General features: G+C 39.6%; 1 protein-coding gene across 4 annotated transcripts in view; it reads right to left on the minus strand.

Annotated features, from left to right (window-relative positions):
- LOC134211102 (protein I'm not dead yet-like) overlaps positions 1–25393 on the minus strand; it is a 79300-nt gene that overhangs the window by 22482 nt on the left and 31425 nt on the right. For all 4 annotated transcript variants that reach the window (XM_062687718.1, XM_062687715.1, XM_062687717.1 and 1 more), the window contains exons 2-3: positions 6949–7070; positions 6373–6889 (exon numbers count right to left, since the gene is read on the minus strand). In XM_062687718.1, coding sequence (XP_062543702.1) covers positions 6373–6889; positions 6949–6989 — 558 coding nt within the window. In that variant the 5' untranslated portion in view covers positions 6990–7070. The remainder of the gene's footprint in view (positions 1–6372; positions 6890–6948; positions 7071–25393) is intronic.

The raw sequence follows: 25393 nt of genomic DNA on the forward strand, positions 1-25393 counted from the left end.
TGAATAAATTCCTAACAGAATTTCAGAGGAAATGCCTTCTGGTATGTCTGAAATAATTCCTAGATAAATCCAGGAATTCCTTTGGAATGTTTCTAAGAAATCGATTAGCAGTTTCCCTCGGAATTTGCCTCTGGGAGTCCTACAAAAACTCATCCGGAAACGAATTCCAGAAAGTCTTTCGGATTTTTTTCGGATATTCCTTGGAATTTCCCTCAGGAATTAGTTCGGAAATTCATCCACGCATTCTTTCAGAAATTTGTTAAGGAAAACCTTGGGAAAATCGTATCTCAACTATTATCCGAAAATTTCAAAATTCTTCTAAGGACTCTTTTGGTATACCTTGCAAAGTTCTAGGATAAAATTTCCTTAAGAATTCTTGAACAAGTTCCAGAAAGAATATCCAAGAAACTCCTGAAAGATTTTTCAAAGTAACTCCTGAATGAACTTCTGATTTTCTAAAAAATCTCCGCAAGTTCCTTTGGACATTCCGTCAAGATTTCGTTCAGGAACACGGATATACCTTCTGAAAATCCTTCACAAACTCTGTTTGAAATATCTACGAAAAATGTTTGAGGAGTTCCTTAGGAAATTGTTTCAGAATTCCTCCAAAAACTCTCTTAAAACTCCTACAGAAATTCAATTACGAATTACTTTGGAAATTTCATCAAGTTTTGAAAATTTGCTTAAGAATTTCTTCGAAAATTAATTGAGAAATTCCAGCGAAAGATACTTTTTGGATTTTTTTTTAATTTCCTCTAGGGGTTCCTTAGCATCAAGACATTTTTTCTGAAATTACCTTAGGGATTCTTTCAAATATACCTTAGGCAATTTCTGAAGATTTTTTTCCGGATAATCCTTTGAAAATTCCTCCAGTAAATTCTTTGGTTACTTTAGGAAGCTACCTACAGACACTGACAAAACTACCTCTGTAAAGGGGAAGGGTCGTTTGGCCGAAACCCATTCAGCCGAAAGCCATTTGGCCGAATTCCACTTGGCCGAACAAACCATTAGGCCGAAACCAATCTGGCCGAAAGGGTCATTTGGCCGAAAGGGTCATTTTGCCGAAAGGGTCATTTGGCCTAAAGAGTCATTCGGCCGGAAGGGTCTTTTTGACCGAAAGGGTTATTTGGCCGAAAAGGACATTTGGTTGAATAAGACCGAATTGACCGAATAGGTCATTTGAAAAGTGAAAAATTAGGAATGAGAAGAGAGACGTCCAATTCTCATTCCTCATTGCTCACTTCTCACTGTAAAAAGTGGGAAGCGTGAAATGAGTAGTGAGACGTCTCTTTACCCACTTCGGACTATTCACTTTTCACAATGTGAAAAGAGAAATGAGGAGTGAGAAGTGAGACGTCTCACATCTCACTATGAAAATTAGAAGCGCGAAGTGAGCAGTGAGACGTCTCTCGCGCTTCTCAATTTCTACAGTGAGAAGAGAAAATGAAAAGAGTGAGACATCTCACTACTCACTTTTATTTCTCACTGTTCCCTGTAAACAGTGAGAATTGAGACGTCTCCTTTTCACTCCTCATTTACCACTTATCGTTGTAAAAATGAGAAGCATGAAATGAATAGTTAGATGTCTCATTACCCACTTCGTCCAACTCACTTTTCATTAATAAAGAGAAAAGTGAGACGTCTCACTTCTTACTCTTTATTTATATCTTCTCATTGTAGAAAGTGGGACGTGAGATGACTCACTTCCCATTTCTCATTTCTCACTGTGAAAAGTAATTAGTGCGAAATGGGTAGTGAGACGTCTTACTACTCACCTCATGCTTCTCACTTTTTACAGTAAGAAGTAAGAAATAAGGAATGAGAATTGAGACGTCTCTCTTCTCATTCCTAATTTCTCACTTTTCAAATAACCTATTCGGCCAACTGACCTATTAGGCCAAATATCTTATTCGGCCAAATGTCCTTTTCAATAAATGACCCTTTCGGTCAAATGACCCCATCAGCCAAATAACCCTTTCGGCCTAAAGACCCGTTTGGCCAAATTACCCTTTGACCAAATGACCCTTTGGCCAAATTACCCTTTCGGCCAAACAACCTTTTTGACCAAATGACCCTTTCGCCCGAACGACCCTTTCGGCCAAATTACCATTTCTGCCAAATGACCCTTTCAGGCAATCGACCCTTTCGGCCAAATGACTTTCGGTCTAATGGTCTGTTCGGCAAAATGGTACATTCGGCCAAACATCTTTCAGCCAAATGACATTGGCAAAAAGATGCAGTGTTTGAGCAGGAAATACTACAGGAAATACACGGTGGAGAATAGTAAATGGCGCAGACGAAAGAATGAATCACGATTGTACCAAGTTTATAAAAATGCAGACAAAGGCAGGCAGGCTGATAAATTATGGCAGACTGCGGTGGGCTGAACATGTACTGTGTTTGCTGGAAGAGAGACCAGCAAAATACCTTCCAAGAGCCTGGAAGAGGACGTTGGCTCCGGGGTAGACCCCGCACTCAGTGGCTGTGCGCAATCGAGAAAGATGCTCGTGCAGCCGGTGTGCAGGGTAACTGGCGACTGGGGGCCCAAAAACGAGCAACCTGGAATAGGAAATTAAATTCGGTTTTCCTCCGGACAACACGGAGTGTACGACCATCATAGGTATAGGTAAATTTAGAATGAAATTTTTGGACATTTTCCTCAGGAATTTCTTCACGACATTCTCCATTTCTTTTGATTTTTTTAGGATCCCTTCAGATATTCATTCAACGCTCCTTTAAAAATTTATTGGGAAATTTATTTGAAATTCTGTTAGGACTTTAAAAATATCTGTGAGGATTTCTTCGAAATTTTCCTGAAGGGTTCCTACTGATTTTTCTTTGAGAATTCCTTCAGTTCTCACATTTTTTTCGGAAATTTCTTCAAAAATGTTGCCGGATTGCCTTCAAAAACTTTATCCGACATTACTTCAGGAAATCGTTTTGAAATTCCATTGGAAAACTCTTTCAGGAATTCCATCGGAAATTAGTTCATTGTTGAATAAATTTCCGAATTAATTACTGCAGGATAAGCTCTACTAAAGGAATTTCTCAAAGAGAACGTGAATGGATAGAACACCTATACAAATTTCTGTAGGAATTCTCATAGAATTTTACGAAGGAATTCCTTATGAACTTTACTAAGAAATGTCTGTAGAAATTTCCTAAAAAAAATCTAGTTTCCTCCGGAAATTCCTTCAGGGACTACACCAAGAACTTTTTTGGCATATTTAACCAAATTTCAGGAAAAAATTTAAATTTGGTTGGTCATCCCCAGTCTTACTCAGCTAGTATTTATTTTTATTTATGTTGATCATAACATTTTAACATAAATAACATTTTGAAATCAGGTATTGATTAGTGTCGCCGACAATTGACTATTTTGAATGTGCTGCTTGATGATCGGCAAACGTAGAATATTGCAATTTTAATCCACTGAAGTTGATTTGTATACGGGCGATTCCTGTCGTGTGAATCAAAACCGCATGAATCCAAAAACCCGCATTAAAATTGATTTTTCCAGTCATTGATTTTTTCATCCACGCCGGTTCACGCCGCCGCCGCCGCCGCCGATGAAAGTCAACGGCGCGCCGCCGTGACGCCGCCGCCGCCGGGGCAAAAGTGACCACCACGCCGCCGCCGCCGATGATGTGACCGGCGCACAGGTCTAATATGGGTATCAAAATTCTTGGAATTGTTCCGGAAATATAATTTCCATGTAGTTGAGACCATAGGATGGATATGAACCGGAACGGTCATTTTGGAACAGGTTCCTGGAGGGTCCGTAGGGGCCAAAAACTCATTTAGAATGAAACCTGGCAATATGGGTATCAAAATTCTTGAATTTTTCCGGAGACATGTTATTCATGTAGTTCAGACCATAGGATGGATATGAACCGGAACGGTCATTCTATAACAGGTTCCCGGAGGGCCCGTAGGGGCCAAAAACTCATTTAGAATAAACCCTGGCAATATGGGTATCAAAATTTTTGGAATTGTTCCGGAGACATGTTATTCATGTAGTTCAGACCATAGGATGGATATGAACCGGAACGGTCATTCTATAACAGGTTCCCGGAGGAAAGGGCCTAAAGTGATCATTAATTCATTTGGTAGAATCCCTGGCAATATGTGTATCAAAATTTTTGGAATTGTTCCGGAAACATGTTTTCCATGTACTTGAGACCGTAGATTGGATATGACCCGGAACGGTCATTCTGGAACAGGTTCCCGGAGGGCCTACAGTGACCATAAATTCATTTGGGAGAATCCCTGGCAATATGGGTATCAAAATTCTTGGAATTGTTCCGGGAACACGTGTCCATGTAGTCGAGACCATAGGATGGATACCAACCGGAAGAGTCATTCTGGAACAGGTTCCCGGAAGGCCAGCAGGGGCCAAAACTCATTTAGAATAAACCCTGGGTATTTAAAATAAACCTATGGGTATCAAAATTCTTGGATTTTTTCCTGAAATATGTTATTCATAAAGTTGAAACCATAGGATGGATATCAACCAGAACAGTCATGCTAGAACAAGTTCCCGAAAGGCCTTTAGTGGCCACAAACGCATTTATCTACCTCCGACTTTATCACATTTTCGACCTGATTTCATCACGTTCCGCTTTTGTCACGTTTTGACCCATTTTGCATCCATATTTTATTTTGAAAATTTCAGTCGTTCTTTTTATTTTAGTAAATTATTCAGCAAACACCAATGATACTTACAGCGTCTGTGGTTCATGATAAATCATTTTTGAGTACCTGTCAAGAATTTTTAAGTCTTTTTGACAAGAAATAACGGGAAAAAAAGAGCAAGTGTTTCTTCTAAATGAGGGTCCCCTCGAAACCTGTGTGAGAATGACCGGTCCATTATCAAACCATCTTATGGCCTAATAACTCAAAAGATCATGCTTCCTGATCAATTTCATGAATTTTGATACCCACATTGCCAGGGTTTCTTCAAAATGAGATTGTGGCCACTTTAGGCCCCACGGGAACCTGTTCCAGGATGACCGGTCCGTTGTCAAACCACCCAATGGTCCAATTACTTATCAGATCATGCTTCCGAGACAATTTCATGAATTTTGATACCCACATTGCCAGGGTTTCTTCAAAATGAGATTGTGGCCACTTTAGGCCCCACGGGAACCTGTTCCAGGATGACCGGTCCGTTGTCAAACCACCCAATGATTCAATAACTTATCAGACCATGCTTCCAAAACAATTTCCTGACTTTTGGTCCCCCTATTGCCCGGGTTTCTTCAGAATCAGTTTGTGGCCACTTTCGGCCTCACGGGAATCTATTCCAGGATGACCGGTCCGTTGTCAAACCATCGAATGATCCAATTACTTATCAGATCATGCTTCCGAAACAATTTCATGAATTTTGGTACCCATATTGCCCGAGTTTCTTCAGAATGAGTTTGTGGCCACTTTAGACCCCACAGGAACCTGTTCCAGGATGACCGTTTCTTTGTCAAACCATCCTATGGTCCAATTAGTTATCGGATCATGCTTCCGATACAATTTCATGAATTTTGATACCCATATTGCCAGGGTTTCTTCTAAATGAGTATGTGGCCACTTTAGGCCCCACGGGAACCTGTTCCAGGGTGACCGGTCCATTGTCAAACCATCCAATGGTCCAATTACTTATCAGATCATGCTTCCGAAACAATTTCATGAATTTTGATACCCATATTGCCAGGGTTTCTTCAGAATGAGTTTGTGGCCACTTTAGGCCCCACGGGAACCTGTTTTAGGATGACCGGTCCGTTGTCAATCCATCCTATGGTCCAATTACTTATCGGATCATGCTTCCGAAACAATTTCATGAATTTTGATACCCATATTGCCAGGGTTTCTTCAGAATGAGTTTGTGGCCACTTTAGGCCTGACGGGAACCTGTTTCCGGAATACCCGTTCAGGATTAATTCATAAAATGGTCCTGTAACGTAGTTAAGTTATATTCTTTAAATTTCCAACGAAGTTTATTAGTCATCACGCAAGAAATCTTCATTTGGTTGAATATATATCTTCAATTCACACATACTTTGGGGCTTGGCTCAGTTAATCCGGAATTCCGGTTAACAGGTGATCCGAATCGGTTCTCTGTAACATGTATCGAATAGCGGGTAAGTTCCTGCATCCGTAGCAACCAAAATCGTCAAAATCGGTGAAAACTGACAATGTTATGATCATTTTAAGTCCGTGGGTACCCAGGTACCCTGTTGGTAACGTAAAGGGTGTTTTTTGTCGGTAACAAAAGGGTTAAGGATACCCTCTAGTGCTTCCGATTATTCTTGGGCAATGGACATTCAAAATTTCACAAATATTTTTGAAATGAATAATAAAGATCAATAATCAACTTACCGATTCTAACTCTTCCAACACGGCCTGCATGATTGGACACATCATGGCAACCGCTGCCGTGTTCGAGATCCACATCGACACGAACATGGTTACCGCAGTCAGTCCGAAGTTCAGCCTCCTCTGACTGCAGCCAATCAGGGAGATGACTTTAAGCGCCACACGTTTGTGCAGATTGCAATACTCAACAGCCAGCGCAATGATGATACCGCCGATGAACATCAGCATGGTCTCCCTCATGTACATCATGCAGGTCCTGTCGGTATCCAGCACTCCCAGCAGTGGGAACAGCACCATCGGCAGCATCGATGTGATGGGCAGCGGGATCGCCTCCGTAACCCAATACATCGTCATGATCAGCACCACGTACATACATCGGTAGGCGGGGGACGTGTCTATCGTGAAAACTCCCGCCGCAATGAAGGGAGCCAAAAATACTACCAACGCCCGCCAGTACACGGTTGAGAATTTTACTATCCTATACAAGCATCCCACTCGGGGACCCACCACTTGTGGTGGCCTGCAGAAATTGAAACAATTAAAACAAATTATTTTTCTCAATTAGTCCGATCTACTTACATGGCAATTGCCTCATCGACGCCGTTTTGTTTCGACGTCATGTTGATTAAGAATCCGCGCAACTACGCCAACTGCCGAATTAACAACTCTGCCGGTTGCGGCGCATCCAATCAGCTGACTTTCTGCAAATGAGAACACAGAAAAACGTTAAACTTTCGTACGATTAAACTCAGCCACACATCGATAATTCACCATCAGGAGATTGATTGAGTATTCACTGAGCTGCACAGTGAAATGGTCAAAGTGAAACTGATAAGTGATGGTGATAAGGCGGGAAATCTCCGCTGATAAGCCAAACGTCGAAAATATGTCGAAGCTTGAAGGCGGCATCGTGCAGTTTTAAATAACATCACCGAACTTATTTGAACCGGCATGTTATGCCGGTGAGCCTGATGCAATGTATAAATTTGTTTTTGTTGTTATGGCGAATGAACTTTGATCAATTTGCGAACGATTCAGTATAGATGAGGTTTTATTGGAAAACTGAATGATTAATATGCGTCAAACTCAACTGCGTAATTGGTTAAAGCCGCTGTCAACATCTTAAATAGGATTGGATTTTTGAAGAAACATCCAAAATAGAAAATAACTTCCGTCCAAAGGTTGAAATCTATTTTAAGAAATTGTATAGAATGTACGTCAAAGCAGAGGAGAAAATTGGGGCTAGACGATGATATTGACTTATTTTTTATTAATTTTACTAGCAACACATGCTCCAACTGCTGCATATGTGGTTTAATTTTTATCATATACTTCCACAGTTATAAACAGAGAGGATTATCAGTCGGGACTTAAACGTCATTTTTTTGAGCAGCCACAGACTGTGTGAGGAATAGTGATCACCCAATTTTAAATTGTAGATCATCTGCACGAGAAAAACTCTGTGTAACGCTTAAGATCATTCAAGAGTGATTAAGGGGTGTCGCAAATGGGTCAGAATTTTTTCATGTTTATATTGGGTCATGTCCAGAGTACAGGTTAGTAATAATAACGTGGAAAGGTGCAGTTATCGTTAACTTCGTAAAACTCGCTAGTCTACGAAGAAACGATAATGTAACCAAAATTTCGAACAACAGTCTGGGAATACCCCGTTAGGCATAAGTACGTTAGGCGTAATGGACGTCAGGCATAACATGACCCAAAGAACAGCCCATGTCATAGAAAAACGAAATAGTGCACAACGTCCATTGTGTCGTCCCAACCGTGCTGCTTCATCACGCCTGTCTTTTTTCATCTATACCGAGCTGAAACCGGGGCGCATATCTTCCGCCAGCCCTAATGCAACCCGTATTCCCCTTAGCACAGTCGAGCCTCTGCTGTCAGCGACCTACAGCCGCCCCGGCCCTGTGTCTGAGTTGGAAAATGGAGTCTTCTGAAATTCTATCGCATGCTAGCCTTCCGTACCCTGAATGGCTTGCTGTTACCAGTCCTGTTGTTTTCTCGAAATTGTGAAAAATAGATATATACAGTTTCTCAATCAAATGATCCACTCCATTCTTATGAAGCCCGCTATAAAAATGGTGTTAGATAAAAATGTAACTGATTCCTGTTACAGAAATCGAGATCTTGATCCTTAAACCTGACTATTTCCAATTTATAAACCAAAAAATAATTTGTATTTTTATTACATTGAGGTGAAGTCGGAAAACTCCAAAAAATGCTTACGTAATAAGCGTAAGGTCCCTATCTTTGATTATTTATACAGGAAGTATACATTGCATCCCTGCAATGGGCAGAGATAATCCACCTAATGATATGTAATAGCGGCTTCCGTTTTTATCTCACCCACTTAGTGCATCCATCATCATCGAAGCAAACAGTGTGATTAACGACGGCTTATCTGATTTACAACACTCGCCTTTTCGTACCGCTTTCGACCAGTTAGTTTCCTCGATGTTGTCTCATTAAGGTATATTTGCGACACGGGAATGATGACAAAGTAAATTTGCATAATTTTATTATCACCGCTCACCGTGTTCTGCCTATCTATCTGCTCAACCGCAGTGATAATCATCAAATTCTCACACTCTTTATAGTATTTAGGTAACCACCTCACCTAGATGCGAATTTCACTAATTCAGCATGTAGATCGTGCTAGATTTACAATCGATCGGAATTTGATTTGTCGCACATTATCATGAACCCAGAAGTGCTAAAAACTGTTCGTTAGATGGAATTTTATTTTCAGCAACGCGCGATAGCACTTGTTATCAGTTCAGCACATTGTTTGTTTCGACAGTTTCATGGATTAACACACAAATCACTGACGATTAGACGATTAGACGCCTGGAAGGAGAAAGGGTTTGCGTCGGGGTCATGATTATTATCTAAAATTGAACGTCTGAATAATGATAAGAGATTTGAACTTCAGGATTATTGGGATTTTCGTTTATTCAACCTTCGAGTCGAAAACAAGGAAGCATTCCACGCTCAGCACGAAATGTTATAAAATCGAAACTTTGTGTTGGTGTATCAATATATAGACTAAACAAAAATACGAAAAGAAGTGTTAATTTCGCGCAGAATAGAGTAAATAATTTGTTTGGTTGTTATTTCCACGAATGTCATATTACAAATCAAATGTTTCAAAGCAAATATATGCCTACGAAAACCATCAGATTAGTTTTGAAAAATTCCATTCTAATCAGCTTTGACTTTGAATGCCCATGAACAAAACCGAAACGGAAAATAAAAATAACAACTAGCTTGAAGCTAATCAAAGGTTAATGGAAACCATATTCCCATGTCGTTTGCGTGTTGACTATTTTGATGTTCTTAATTTTTCAATACTCACTTTCCGTACCAAGAGTAAAAACGGCTTTTAATTGAACACATTGAAATGTTTGGCTAATTATTGCCGTGGAAATCCAAAAGACTAGCAAAGCTTCATCCGCGGTGAGAATACCCACATTACATCACTTAGAACTGACGAAGATGCAATTCAAACAAGCTCTTCACAATAATATGCAAATTATTATTTTATTCATTCAAACCAAGGCCGAAAAGTCGTCTCCATTCAGCTCGAACCATGATTGCACGTCATCAACCATCTATAGATCGTTCGCCGATTAGACGATCCACCTTTCTCTGTTCGCGTCTTGCCTTCTTGTGCGCATTAGGGCAGTTCACATTTCAAAAATGTTCGAAAATTCCAACTCCCATATGTCTATTAGCATCATTTTGATAATATAGGAGTCCTGGCAAAATTTCAGCCAATTCGGTGGCCATTTAGGGGTGGCGCGAAGTCAATTTATGTTTATATGGAAATTTGTATGGGAAAAACTTAAAATTTATTCAAGTCTCCCTAGAACTGTAAAATTGTGATGAATTCAAATAAACATCCCCAACCTCCCTTTTTGGAAGCTATATGAATGAGACCTCCGGATAACACACTAGTTATGAGTGGATTGGATGGTTCTATTGACAGTGTTAATATGGGATAAATGGCTAAAATGGTGTAATTAGCCTCAACGCAGCAGTGGAAATATAAATCAAAATGATAGAATTTCCCACTGATTGACCTTGAATAGATTCCAAAATGCATTAATCCTTCCTGCCACATGAACTCTCTTGATGCTAGCCAACGTCATAGAATTAGGGTAAGCTCCTTGTAAGCGGCGCAGTGTGATTGCATGGTAGTTGCTACAATCCACCTTATATTTATGTTACCATCCACGGCAGAAACTCTGCCTGCCAAATCTTGGTAATTACCCAAGACAGAGTGCAGTGTCTTGATTTTAGTCAACCAATCTTCTCCTGGATTTCCTGGAGATTCGGAGATGGAAACGTATGTCTTGCACGCGTGCTCCCTGGCCTGGTAGTGTTGGGACCATCTCACGCTCGTTTGTAGACAGGTTTCTATTGAAGTCTCTACACATATCAGGCTGTTGCACGGGGCTTTTACTTGAACGGTCAACTTCACTTAAAACTTTCGTGCGTTACTAGCGCGGTACAGTTGTTCCGTTTCTTCACGGTCTCGATTTTCCTACTGGCGCTTTTCCTCCGGAAAATCAAGTTTTGTCTGTTCCGAAACCGTTTGTATTGTGGCTCGTTCGCTCTCGTGCGCAACAATCTTACCCTTGTAGAAAAATGCAGCTACCACACCAACTGTTCACATTCACCGTCTAATCAATTGTAACTCGGATCAGGAGCACCGGTGTTGCGGAGCTACCAATGGCAAATCGTCATCCTCAGAAGAAGCTGCTCCTTGCTGTTTTTCCGTTGGAGGTGCCTGTTTCAGCTGCGTAGTTTTTGACAAGATCATCGTTTCGTAGCCGCCCAATTGTCAGTCGCGTCGTTCGAATTCGACACTATCGAGAGCTTAGAGCGCAGATATACTGCAACGAGGTAGTGGTCGGGTTTTATATTTGCACTGCGGAAAGTACGAGTTTTCAAAGAATTCAACGTCGTTTTTTTCCTTTTTTCGGGATGAACCACTGCGTGCATTTCATTGAACATTTGCAGTATACCCGTGTCATTTGTTTAGTGCATGTCTTTCTGCTCTATTTCTATTGAGAAGAAATGAAGTAGTCTTTTTTCTTCATATATTTTATCAAGCTTAATGTAAGGCTCTTTAGATTAAGGTACCGTCAACTGGGGGGAAGATGATCATTTTTAAGACAAAACATGCAATAACAATGTGTGTTTACATTTTAAATCCAAACAAATATTTTCAAAACATGTACTGCTATACGTTGCAATAATCAACAACTTTAGTTTTCTGAAATGCATTCGCATTTATTAAAATAAATTAAATTATCACACATTTTTTGAGTAATCTGGTTTGGGGTGAAGTTGATCAAGACAGCTCTACTAAAATAATTGTGACCTAGTAGTCAAAATACACTAGGTTATTTGTATGAATGTTGAATTTACTTAAAGAAGTCTACGAAGTCAATATTTGAAACGAAAATAGCGGCATTTATGACTATCTCTCTCTTTCTTCCACAAAATACATTTTCATGATTATAATCGAAAAACTCGGATTTCTACCTAGCGGTAACATTACTTGAACGGAGAATATTGTTGACTACCGTTTCATAAAAAAATTGGCACTTTTGACTGACACATCAAATGATCATCTTCACCTCAATGATCATCTTCCCCCCAGTTGACGGTACCGCTATTTATACCCTTCGAGAAATGGCTTATATTAACTCTTAAAGGCGCGCCCTCAATCAGTTTCGGCTCAACAATAAGTGATATAATACTGATGTTGGCCATGCATCGGTAGTGAAGTTCAAACTTATATTTGCTTCTTCTTATGAGTTCCGAATTCGTTTTTGTACAGAAATCTGATTTCATTGCGTTTTGGCATTTCTGAATCTCACCTTTACATAGAGCTTCAATCAATCAGAGGGTTCAGAAGATCCACCAAATTCGTATCCGCTTCTTTCCTAACTAATCAGCGCTCTGGAGCTTGAAGATTCATGTCGTCGGCTTCGAAACCAGCCTAAGATTGAGTTACGTTTTTATAATTTACTCCATTGACTCCATCCAGAGAGGAAAAGATGGGTCATCTAAAAGCAAATTATAGTCGTTCCATACTCTTCCGACCATCACTCATAAGTATTAACAAGAATAGTAAGAACTAGAGCACAGTTTGATAAATCTTACACCGTAAACCACCACGAAAAAGTGTCTACCCAGCATCACAGGCTCCGTTAACTGCCTGGCTAATTGTTTCACCCCCAGGCCATTCATCTCCTCGGCACGGGTCGCCGGACACCTTGGGATTCGGGGTTAGGGACGTTATATTGTCAGTTTCAGTGTTGTACCGAGCCTGGCGATATGACCGGATTTACTCCGTTACGCACTACTTCAGAGTATCCATATTCCAGCGTAACGGGAACACCGTCGGTTAGAACGTAGTCTGTTTGGTTAGGTGACCTCCATGTAGCCTCGAGGATAGTTTTGTGGAGAAAGAAAGTGCTTCGCACTACCATTCCGCGGGAGGCTACAAAGTTTATGCATCGTTGGCCATTGCCATTACCATTATTTTTGCATTTTAGTAAGCCTCCTGGGGTCTGTAATTTTAATATTACACAACGTAATATTGTAAATAAACATATGTACATAAATAATTATATTTAACAACGTTAACTTGAATAGACTTTGGGCTGCCAGCTCTTTTTCCGATAGATTACGATTACGTCGTAATCATTACGAAAAAGTCAAAACGCAATATTCTAAGCAGCATAATCATATATGTACTACGATTTAGCCAGAGCCATGTGATTTTGATTGCAAATGAATCACCTAAATCCCAACTTCGTAGTGTGGAGCCGTTATCAGCATCTGCAATGTTTACGACGAGAAACAGTTTCTTATCGCGGCAGTCGCATGTTTTTCGAAATCAGGCCTCACGCCTTCCGATCACTTTGGTGGGTGTTGTTTCCCGATGTAATTATTCAATATTCTCGAATAAACATTATTCCGCGCAGAAAACTTGTTGAACAAGTGAACCGGTCTACGCGTGGTGCACGATTATTAATGTACACGTTTATATCCCGTCACCGATGCACTTCTGGGTTGGGGAATAATAAATGCTAAACGTTCGTCTATCGAGCGGCGTTTTGTCGCAGACACAATGGTGGCTGGCAATTTCACAGTCGCCTTCCTGCCCTTCGGCCTTGAGTGCGTAGAAATGTGAGTAAGTTTAGCCTTTCGCGCCACGCACGGGAAAATAATCGACGAAATAATGGTAAAACTATGCAAATCACTGTAGCTTGATTGAAATTAAGTTGATCGGTATGGCATTTAGCTTCGGTGTAATACCAGTGTCTAGTTTTATAGGATAAAGGTGCTCAGGTCTAATAAGAATTCTAAACTTAATAGCACTAATGTGGAAGCTAGTAAATTATTCGTAATTATTATATAGAAGTTTATGAATTATAATGAGGATTTTTTTGATATGAAAAAATTCTACCGATATTTTCCAAACGCGTTTTCGAGTGAACTTCCAAATGTTATTCCTGCATCAAACTGTTCTCAGTCAAAGCATGGAAAGTGAAGAAGGCATAATAGTTTCGGAAGATTGTGAAGAAAAAGAGGAACGCTGAAAAACATTGGACCAACATAGATATGGCTCAGGGAAGTACTGCCGAAGTTTGCAGCAATCGTGACATTCATCTACCAGACACCAGGAAAAAATCCCGAATATCACATGCGTTTCATCGTCCCGGTGCTGAACTGGAGTATCTGTTGATTTTTACTTTACCGGGATCACACTGAAGTCGAGCACTGCTGCTTCAAACCGATGCGATGGTAGAGGAAGGGAAGATGGCAGGGAAATAAGAGACGCAAACAGAGGAAATCAATTGGTGAGCATGTTCCAGTTATTCTCTATTTCATGTCAATTATGCAAAATTAAAAACTAAATACGCACAGGGCATCGTTTGCTGCTATTGCCGCGGATATTGTGGGAGTCCCAGGTATCCGGTTCACGCTTTAGAAAGCAGCGGTGGCTCTTCTCGGCCTTCTACTCCCTGAGTAGTTAGTGTGAATAAGGGCGTCCTTGCAATGTTTTGCTGCACCTGTTGTGAACATCTGGTACATCCTCATTCCCTGCACATTCTGAAGACACCTCCTTGCTTCAGAAGTGTTTCCTTTTTCTAGTACTAGTCTTCATAACAAAAAGGGCACCATCACAGAGCATGAGATTTGATCAAATTATTCGCAGTTCTACTTATTCAACACTCCCAGCTGGGTGAGGGATAGAGGATGACATACACATACACAGAAGTTTATGATTTATAATGACTTAAATATAGGATTTGATTTCTCTTCCTTCCTTTACTACCATTTTATTCACAACTGAGATATTAACATGCTAGCGATAATAGCTTTTTTCGCCATTCCAAGCTTGGATATGTATTCAACTATGTTCAAAACATATTCGTGAAAATCAAGAGACCTTGTAAGATAGTTTTGGGATATCCTGGGTCATCCAAACTGTCCATGAGTTCATAAATTGCGATCTTCAGTCGCATTTTTCGTCACTAGAAGCTTGGATATGTATTCAACCACGTTCATAACATTTTTCAAAATACCAGGAGACATGGTAAGATAGTTTTGGGATATCCTAGGTTATCCATACCGTCCTTGAGATCAGAACGAGCGATCTACAGCCACGACACTATTTGCATTCGTTACTCCAAGGTTGGATATGTCACTCACTCATGTGGTGTCCATAGCATATTCCTGAAGATCAAGAGATATGACCAGATGGTTTTGAGAAATCCTGGGTTGTTCAAATTGTCCTTGAGTCCGAAACTTGCGATCTGCAGCCCCAACACTAGCTTTTTTCGCCATTCCTAGCTTGAATATGTATTCAACTTTGTTCATAACATATTCGTGAAGATTAAAAAACATTGGTTTTGGTCAGATGGTTTTGAAATATCCTGGGTCATCCTTGAGTTCAGAACTTGCGTCGTTACCAGCTAGGATATGAATTCAACCACATCCATAGCATATTCCAGAAGATCGAGTGAAATGGTCAGATGATTTAGGGAAATTCTAATTCATCCAAAACGTCCTTGAGTTCGGTATTTCCGATCTACAGCACTCACACTAGCTTTTTTCACCATTCCATATATGGCCAGATTAAATCATATTTAAGTTGCTGCAACCAAATTCACCTGAATTGTGCTGCTTGGGATGTATTCAACGACATCCGTAATGGTAGTAAAACTGTTTTGGAATAGAATGTCTTAACTTATCATAAGACGAATTCCCGCTTTTCCTTTTAATTCCACCACTTGATTGTAACTTTAACAGATACGTATTTCGACCTCAACAGTAAGGCCGTCTTCAGTGTCTCGTACTTGATTCGACTCGACTTGCATATCCATAACATATTCCTGAAGATCAAGATCAGTGGCTATTTTTACATATTTCATAAGTATTATGATCCTACAAACATGTGTTATCCGCCTTCAGTATCGCTTTTCATAAAAATACATTCACAACTGTCGACCGCAAGTCCCGACCTCAAGAAAAATTTGATCAATCCAGAATTTTGCAAAACTGTCTTTTGGTCTTACAAAAGATGTAATGCACATTGTTGGATGCATTCGATATGATATATGATATATATTTTCAGCAACGAAAGGAGCCTTCAAAGCAGCTTTAGTTCTGAAAAGTTCAGATGATGCAGAATATCTTAAAACTATCTTACGATATATATTGAGCTTCCAGGAGCTGTAATGCACATGGTTAAATGTGTTTAGAAACTCTAAGAGACGAAAGTCTTGAAATCAGGGACAATTTGGAATACCCATAATATCTCAAAACTATCTTACGATATCTGTTGACCTCTCAGGAGGTGTAATGCATTTAGATGAATGCATATTAAAGCTTTGAATACTTAAAAACGATTTTTTTGCAACTGCGGATCTCAAGACCCGAACTCAAGGGCTGTTTGAATTACCCAGAATATCTAAAAACTGTCCAACGATATCTGTGGATCTCCCAGGAGATGTAATGTATATAATTGAACGCATATTGAGGCTTTGTGTAACGAAAAAGTAGCTGTAGATCTTGAGTCTACGGATACGTTTGAATAAGAATCTTATTTCGAAACGGTACAATCCGTTGCCATTAAACCTTATATTTTCTTTTCCCTAGTTTCACCATGCTCATGACGTTTTCGGTTGTCGTGAGGCCTTGGCCGCCCACGATTGACATTTTTCCCTGATAAGGGAGTTGATTTCAAGCAAATAAAGACAGTGTTCACTTTCATCAATCGTGCGATTTTATACTTCCATTTTTCTGGTGCGGTAATATATGAAAGGGTTTAATTAGAAAGCAGACGATCAAATGACATTAACAAAAAGAAACTATTACTCCTGGATTATGTACCGATTATTAGGATTGAATCGCCAGTTTGCGAATATTATCAATATAAGAATGCTTGAAACGACGAGCGTCAATTATGTGACTATAAACATTATTTGAAATATGTAGGTAAACTATGTTTCAATCGTGATAACTTAAAAAACAAGAAACGAACTTCAAACATCAATCTGTTTGAGCTTGAGCTTGATTGACTGCCCGTAGTTGCTACTCCATTATCAGCTGTTCTTGCACAGAGAACCAACAGATGTTTGCTTGGGACTAGCACTCATCTTCAATGTACAAGTTCTGGTGATCTCATTTGTTAGGTCACACTGGCGCCTGCCACGCAGAATGCAAGTCAATGTAGGGAGGAAATGATGAAAATGATGATGCAATCTTTCGCCCACTGAAAGCCGAATATACCTCTGCACTTGCCACGAGTTCGTGCGGAATTTGTTGGAATTTTTGGGGTGAGGTTCGTTGAGCAGAGGTCTTGGTTAACGAGCTTCCAATGTGATAGATAGGAGAAAGCAACTGATAGATTTTTTTTATCAAGATTTTTGGTTCATTTCTAATACTAGCAATTACAGCTAGAATAGTCAAGTTGAAGGCATAGCATAGAAAAATGAGTGGAAGTCCATTTCCAATTTCAAAGACTGCTAGAACATGAGAAACAAAGAGAAAGATACAAAAGTAGAAGAATGGAACGGACCTGGGATTGAACCCAAGACCTCCTGCGTATGAGGCAGAAGCAGTAGCAATATGACCACCAAGCCCGTTCTCAAGAAACGAACTTCAAACATCAATCTGTTTGTACAACATACGCAAATCAATTGATTCTATGTCTTTCAAAGTTTATTATTATTATTATTTATTCAATCTAAGGCCGGAGTGGTCTGCGCGGTACATAATAGAATGTCAATGAATAGGATAAAAAATCTTATCGACTTATTCACCTAGATTATTTTTATGATTTGAAACTCCACATGAAATAGGAGAGAAAAATTCAATATGTGCCCCTAAGCTTTATCGATTTTTCATCAATATAAACAAGAAAAACGGACCATTTCAATTTACGAAACTGGCTACATTTCACAATAATCTCCTATCCAAAATACAAGGTTTTTATGACTTTCCAACGCATATAAAATATGTTTAAAAAATTGGACCTTAGGCAAAACGCCGGAATGGTGACTCAAAAATGACTCAATTGTATGAAAAATAAAGGTGAATACATGGTTGTTTGTTAAACTTAGGGAGCATCCACAAATTACGTAACGCTCAGAGGGGGAGGGGGGTTGATCGAAGTGTGACAATCCATACAAAAAATTTCAATGACTTAACAAAAAGGGTGACATAGGGAAGAGAGGGGATTGGAAAAGGCCAATTTTTGTGTTACGTAATTAATGGATCTTCCCTTAGCAGATTCAACGAGGATTTTTTTAACGTAGTAAAATTTTGTTTATTTGAAGATGGTTTTTAAACTAGTTACAAGGAAATTATCTGCATTTCAACGTGAGGTAAAAATCTAATTCATCAACATCTACTGCATAATCATAATTCATGACAAAGTTGACATAATTTATAAATAGTTTAAGAATTTTCGGTTTTGCTTCTATTTGTAATTCCTGCTAGCACTGGATGGATCAAACCTTACGAGTGAGGTGAAAGAATCACAAATCGGTAAATGTAAGTGAAAATAGAAGGATTTTATAACCTTTCATTGCAGCTCTATGATGAATAACTGTTTTTGAATTGTAATGGTAATATTCGTTCAGAAATGTCAAACAAAAGATTATATGAGTTTTTTGATGAGTTGAGCCATTTTGCCTCATGGGTGCGTAAAGTGTAAAGTGTTCTCCCCCACATTATTGCGGCTTATGTTCAACCGACATATTTTCACCAACCTATCTTACCCTCATCCTATAGCTCGTGACACAGGTGTGCGCTGATCCCCTCCCTCCCACTCGTAACATTTTTTGTATGGCTGATTTTCTTTAAAACCTCTTCGGAAATTCTTTGGAACCCTCTCGGCACATTCTTTGGAGGCAAATTATTCGAAATTTCCTCCAGATTTCTTTTTTAGAAGTTTCTTTGGGATATTCTTTAAATGTTTCCTCCGCGAACTTTTCACAATTCCTTCAGAAATTTATTCGAAAGCTTCTTGGCAATCTTTTTGGCATTTCCTCGGAACATTTCTTAAGAATTTCCTCGTCCAATTCTTCGAAATTTCCTCAGAAAGTTCTTCCAATTTTCCTCGGAAAATTCATTGAGATTTCCCCTTCGTAAGTTCCTCGGCAATTTCTTCGAATGTTCTTCGGCAATCTCTTCGGAATATCCTCTACATTTTTTTTCAGAAGTTCCTGAGAAAATTCTTCGGGATTTTCTCTGCAAATTCTTCAATATATGCTCCGGAAGTCCCTCGCCAATCTGTTCGGAATTACGTTGAGAAGTTTTTCGAAATTTCTTCCCGAAATTTCCCTGTGATCCAGCAGCTGTGGCGAGGTGGCGTCAGACCGTTGGTGACCTAAGGACCGAAGTCCACGTAGTGGTTTATTAGCTGCGTGCACGCCATGTCCATGCAAAGTACCTACCATCAAATGGAGTGATGCACACGAATACTGCCTAAAATCGTAAATTTTCCCCATAAGAATAGGAAGTCCAGCAAAGATGGGCAATGATATGCGAGTATAGGCAGTAGATCGGCGGGAACTAAATTCATGCAACAGACGCTTCTGCAGAAATTCTTTCGGAAGTATTTCCTCTGGAAGTTCTTCCAGGAATTCCTCCGGAGGTTCCACCAGGAATTTCTCCAAAGCTCCTTCAGGGATTCCTCCAAAAGATATCTCAGAAATTCATCCGAAAGCTCCTTCAGGAGTTCCTTTGAAAGTTTTTCCGGAAATTTCTCCAGGTATTCCTCCCTAGCAGCACAAGTCAGATAAAAAAGTTATTCCTCCCTAGCAGCACAAGTCAGATAAAATTTAACTGTAACTAAATCTGGTCACATACGAGCTACAGTAACCTATGTGGAACATGAGTGCTACTAGGGCCCGGTAGTTCCTTCAAGAGCTCCACCAGAAATTTCTCCAGGAATTCCTACGGAAGTGAGTACCTCCGAAAGTTCTACTACCATTTCTATCGCCACCTAAGAACGAAGACTCGTCTCTAAACGTCCCGCATATAAACCAGGCGGTGAACACGTGGCTGTCATAACAACCAAATTAAGGCATCTGTGGCAAACGATTCCCTCCGTGCAACTCCAGGTCCAATGCCAACGGATCTCCTCTCGATTAGTGTGATATTACTCCATCCGCTACGAAGCTTCTTCAGCGTGACCGTCGGCGGCAAAAGTTTTTTATCTGAGCCGCGGATAGCCTAGTCCCGTTCCATTGGTGTCGATAATTATCTCGAAAAGATACGTGTCGTCCCTGGCTATGCTGGGTAGTATACCATGAAGTCAAGAACCTCTCCAAATGCGCAGGAAGGTTCCAAGCAGCACGTGGAGGTTCACCAAAGTACACAGCTGACTGTTTTACCCCAGTAGTGTCGTGGTCGTCCAGCCCATCATACATTAGAGAGCCAAAGGGTCACCTGGCGACGCGTGGTTATCGATCACAAGGGACCTGCCAACCGCACACGTCTATGAGCCACACATTAACTAACACGGTTCTTAAAACCTTTTTGAAACTGTGTGGCAAGTATCCCTCACCACACCCAAGACCAACATTTGAAAAGGGCGTAACAGCCAAAATTTATTCCTCCTGATTCTTTGTCTACATATATAGCTGTATATGTGGACGAAGAATCAGAAAGAATAATTTTTGGCTGTTACGCCCTTTTCAAATGTTGGTCTAGCCATCAGCCGCAACAAGCACTTACCCCAACCAACTCGTGAAGAAAATTAAGAAAAGAGATATAAGTTAAGTGATCTCTTAATTAATGTAAAAATGCAAAACTATTCGATTTAGGCAACACAAAAAAAAACTTATTTCTTTTATTTTTCAAACAGATTGTTTATTAAAGTTTGTTTAAACACTGGTGTTGAAAAACTCGTGGTAATAGAAAAACTTGCTTGAAAAATAATCACGAAAGGAAACACATTAAAAACTACGTAAAAAATGTGTAAAAATGCACGGATAAACAAACATCATTCGATTTTAGCAACATTTTTTTCACTGCTATACCTACGTGTCGAATGAAATTGAATTCTTCGTTAATAAATGCAATCATTTGCGATAAAACTGGATGATAGATTGTCAAATGTGTCACAGAGAGGGCACCTGCAAACAAATTCAAGGTTTGCTCCGATTCATCGAGCGAAGTCGATTGGTACTCTTCAAGATTAGAATCGTTGCTTTTCGGTAGAATGAGCAGCCACGCATCGTTAAGTGCATTGGCATTAATCACAGCTCAAAATTTACGTGTTTGTCACGTGATTATACAAATTCAAGTAAATGATGAACATAGCAAATAATCTACACAGGCAGTAGTAGTGGTAGTGTTCAATGAACGCCCAGCTACGAGGCGGGATGTGATGCCAATATCAAGTGCAGTGATAATAATCCCATTCAACAAGCATTGCGCCAACCAAAAGACGCATTGCCTTGTCACGCTGTCTTTCGGCGTCATCCGCAGGTCCGCATGAGTTCAAATAAGTTTTATGATGCAAACCAGGGAAACAATCTTGCAAGAGGCGTGTGACACACCTCTGCACTAGATAGAATTGAGGCAATGATGATGACGATGATGAAATGGGCAAGCAACGATAACAACCATGCGGCTCGTGTCTTGTTTGTTTCGCGTTTCAACGTCCAACATGCGTACGTACACATGGAAAAGTAGAACGAAAGCTAAAGCGCAGTGTTCGATGGAAAACAACCAAGCGCCGCCATCTACCGTCGCGTCCGGCGGAGGGTTTCCTTGTACCATGACCTTGCGTTCCACAGCTGGGTCAGTTCAACCAAGTAGGTACCGAATTGCAGGGATAATTTTAGATATTTTCAAATATTCTAACAAACCACCCACGATTGCGACGAATGTGTGTAGGAGGGGAGATATTGGTGGAGTGAAATGAAAACGTTTCATAGATTTTTTCTAAATTTGAATAAGGAAAAATATGTCGAAAACAGAGCGTAAAAAATGACATTTTCAAATCTGAACTATCTCATACTTGATTATTAATCCATTTATTAAAAACATTTAAATTTTCGATTGGGAGATATAACATTTTTTATCGAGAGTTAAGTTTGCTACCATATTAGTGCAACTACGTAACACATGAACGCGCTTGGCGTTCATAATCACGTGTAGTTTTGTCATAAGACTTGATTTATTTTTCATGAAAACTGCGCTTCGGATCATTGTGATCAACGCGGAATAATCTGGTTAAAGCCGATTAATTATTTGATCACATTATTTTGCAGTTCAAGATGGACTTTGAGATTTATTGTTGTACAACAACACTTAGCTGCACATGTCAGGATCTTTTTTTACAAACACCATAGCAAGTCACACACACGTTACAGCTCCTTAAAATGCGCTAAAGTAACATACGCAAGCTTGTGCTATTTGGGTGCTGACGCAGAACCTCATGTGTTATGGAGGCTGGTCAGACACTTTTCTGAAAGAATATTTTGGTTTGCTCGTGGAGCACAAATATTGAATTCAAACCATCGCAACCATTCGCTGAGTGCGTCATGCGACTGTGAACTTTGCTCTGTGTTCAACTTTTTTTTTCGTTGCACACATTTATTAACGAGTTACGTGAACTTTAGAAATCTGTATTTTTGTTTGTCGTTCAAACTGCATGAGTACAATGTTGATAGGTGATAATATTGTTGTAATGCAATTCGTGATAGCAGATAAAGGTATAATGAAAGACAGTTTGTTATAAAATTCTACTGTACTTTATAAAAATATTATGAGATTTTTTAATGTTTAAAATGTGTTCGAACTTGACATATTTTTCCTATTTTTATCCCCGTGCTTTCGTAGTGAGCAATTTTTCTTAGCACTAAAAATATCATGTCATAACTGTTTCTAAAAATGTTTAAAACTTTGAACAATAGCTTTCAAAATTATTTTCAGAAAATCGGTGAATCGGTGCTTAAATGCATTTTGTTTCCCTTGTCATAAGACAAGTTTGTACAATCCCATTGAAATTCCAGCACTTAATTGTATTTTGGCAGATACGTATTTCGACCTCAACAGTAAGGCCGTCTTCAGTGTCTCGTACTTGACTCGACTACGAGACACTGAAGACGGCCTTACTGTTGAGCTCGAAATACGTATCTGTCAAGATACAATTAAGTGGTGGAATTTCAATGGGATTGTACAAACTCGTCTTATGACAAGTAAAGACATTCCACTAAAAAGCTCAAAATAATTTTCTTAGCATTTTGTTTGAAATTTCAAGGTTCAAAATAGATTCAGTGAGTTTGTGCCGTCATGTGGGAGCGAATCAGGGGCTTGCTCATGGAAGTATTATTTCAAGCCTGCTTGAAGAGAAGATCTTCCACCGTGGATGCCGGAAGGTTCCCATACCGGACATTTCCCCAAATGACACTAACGGGAGCCTATAATTGTGTATAGAAGCTATTTCTCAACCAGTCTGGAGCATCTGGAGCGTTGTTCAGAGTTTGATGGTGTAAAAGTTCAGGCGTCATAAAAATATCAGTATAGCTCTTCAGCTCTCAAAAAAAAATATAAAAAAATGGACATTGGGCATGATTTAAATTTCCCATTATAGAAAATAGTACTAATTTACTGGGTAAAGGACCCATGCCCGAGCTAAATGATCTTGACTTTGCTTTTCAAGTAGATATCGCCATATCACCATCAAACATCTCAATTAATGATCATGAATCACACAGTAACAAAATTTCCATTTTCTCAACACCATTTAATGATGTGAATAAAATACCTGAAATGTTTTAGTTGCACGATGACTTCAAATCCAAATTTCAAAAAGATTCATCTCTCAAAAGATATTTTCTTCTTTCGGAAGCTCTTATCTATGTGAACAACTCTTTTCATATTCTGTCACCGATTGTGAAATCAATATGAGTCGAGTTATTGGAAAAAGAAAAGTAATGATTAATTAATTAATGCAATAAAAGAAATTTGAGCCATTCTAGAAAAACAAAAAAACAATGATTTTTAAAAAAATATATGAAAAAAATATGTGATGAATATTTTCTGGCCCGTCAGCAGGTGTAAAATTTGAAAACTGGCCCGTGACTTGAAAAGGTTGGACAGGCCTGCCCTAAATGCTACTCCCTCCCCCGCATCCAACTTGTTACGAAAAAACTGGTTAAGGATTGCTATATGAAAATTTGTAGGGATTTCGACTGGATTAGTTGCTAATAATTAAGATATTCGGGTTTCAGTCACATGAAAATTCTGATAATTTCAAATCATTGCCAACGTTTCGATCCGGGTGTTTGGATCTTCATCAAGGTTCGAGCCCTGATGAAGAGCCAAATCCCCGGATCGAAACGTTGGCAATGTCCTCTAATTATCAACATTTATATGTGACTGAAAGCCGAATATCCTAATTATTACCAACTAATCCAGTCGAAATCCCTACAAATTTTCATATAGCAATCCTTAACCAGTTTTTTCGCAACAAGTTGGATCTGGTGGATGGAGTAGATTTTAGGGCAGGCCTGTCCAACCTTTTCAAGTCACGGGCCAATTTTCAGGTTGTATACCTGCTGACGGGCCAGAAAATATAATATAATATACTGAATACTTTTGCCTATCAGTGTATAAGCCAGGGCACTAGACTAAAAACTGTGCCCCATCCCAAGACGTCGAGGACCCAAGGAGTGTACATTAATCTTCTTAGCCAAAGTCACTCCCAACGATTCGTAATTCATCTTTCCCCCTGAATGTGAAACGGTTGGTACGGCTGTCCCCGTTTCTTCCTTTCGTAGATTCAAAACTCTTCGTTGATCATGTTATTTATTACTAAATAATCTGATTGCCGGAAAGTTATGGATTTTCTCCCAAATTCAAGCCTGCACGGTGGGCCTGGCCGTTTTAATACTTGTGTCATATTTATGATATGCTGCAAATATTAATGCAGACAAGAAAATGTTCGGAAATACAACCTACATTTCCAGGATGCTTTTCAATACTGGCTGTGCATGTGCTAAGGCAAGACAAGTCAAGACAAGACAAGTTGGATCCGGTGGATGGAGTAGATTTTAGGGCAGGCCTGTCCAACCTTTTCAACCTTTTTTTTGGAAGCTATATGAAAAGTTTTTTTTTGTCTTTATTAGCGAGACTTTCAGCCCTAGGCTGGCTCGTCTCATTATGAAAAGTTGTTAAGAAAATTATTTTGGGCTTTTTAGTGGAATGTCTTCACTTGTCATAAGACGAGTTTGTACAATCCCATTGAAATTTCACCACTTACCTTCCACCACCAAGTCGAGTCAAGTACGAGACACTGAAGACGGCCTTACTGTTGAGGTCGAAATACGTATCTGTCAAAATACAATTAAGGTCACTCCTGACGGAATCCAAGTTTAAAAGTGCTCGCGTTTTCGGGGGCACACCACTCGATACGGAAGCAACGCAGAACTGTCATTTTTATTATTTCACG

This window comes from Armigeres subalbatus, chromosome 2, assembly GCF_024139115.2.
Source record: "Armigeres subalbatus isolate Guangzhou_Male chromosome 2, GZ_Asu_2, whole genome shotgun sequence".
Taxonomy (NCBI): domain Eukaryota; kingdom Metazoa; phylum Arthropoda; class Insecta; order Diptera; family Culicidae; genus Armigeres; species Armigeres subalbatus.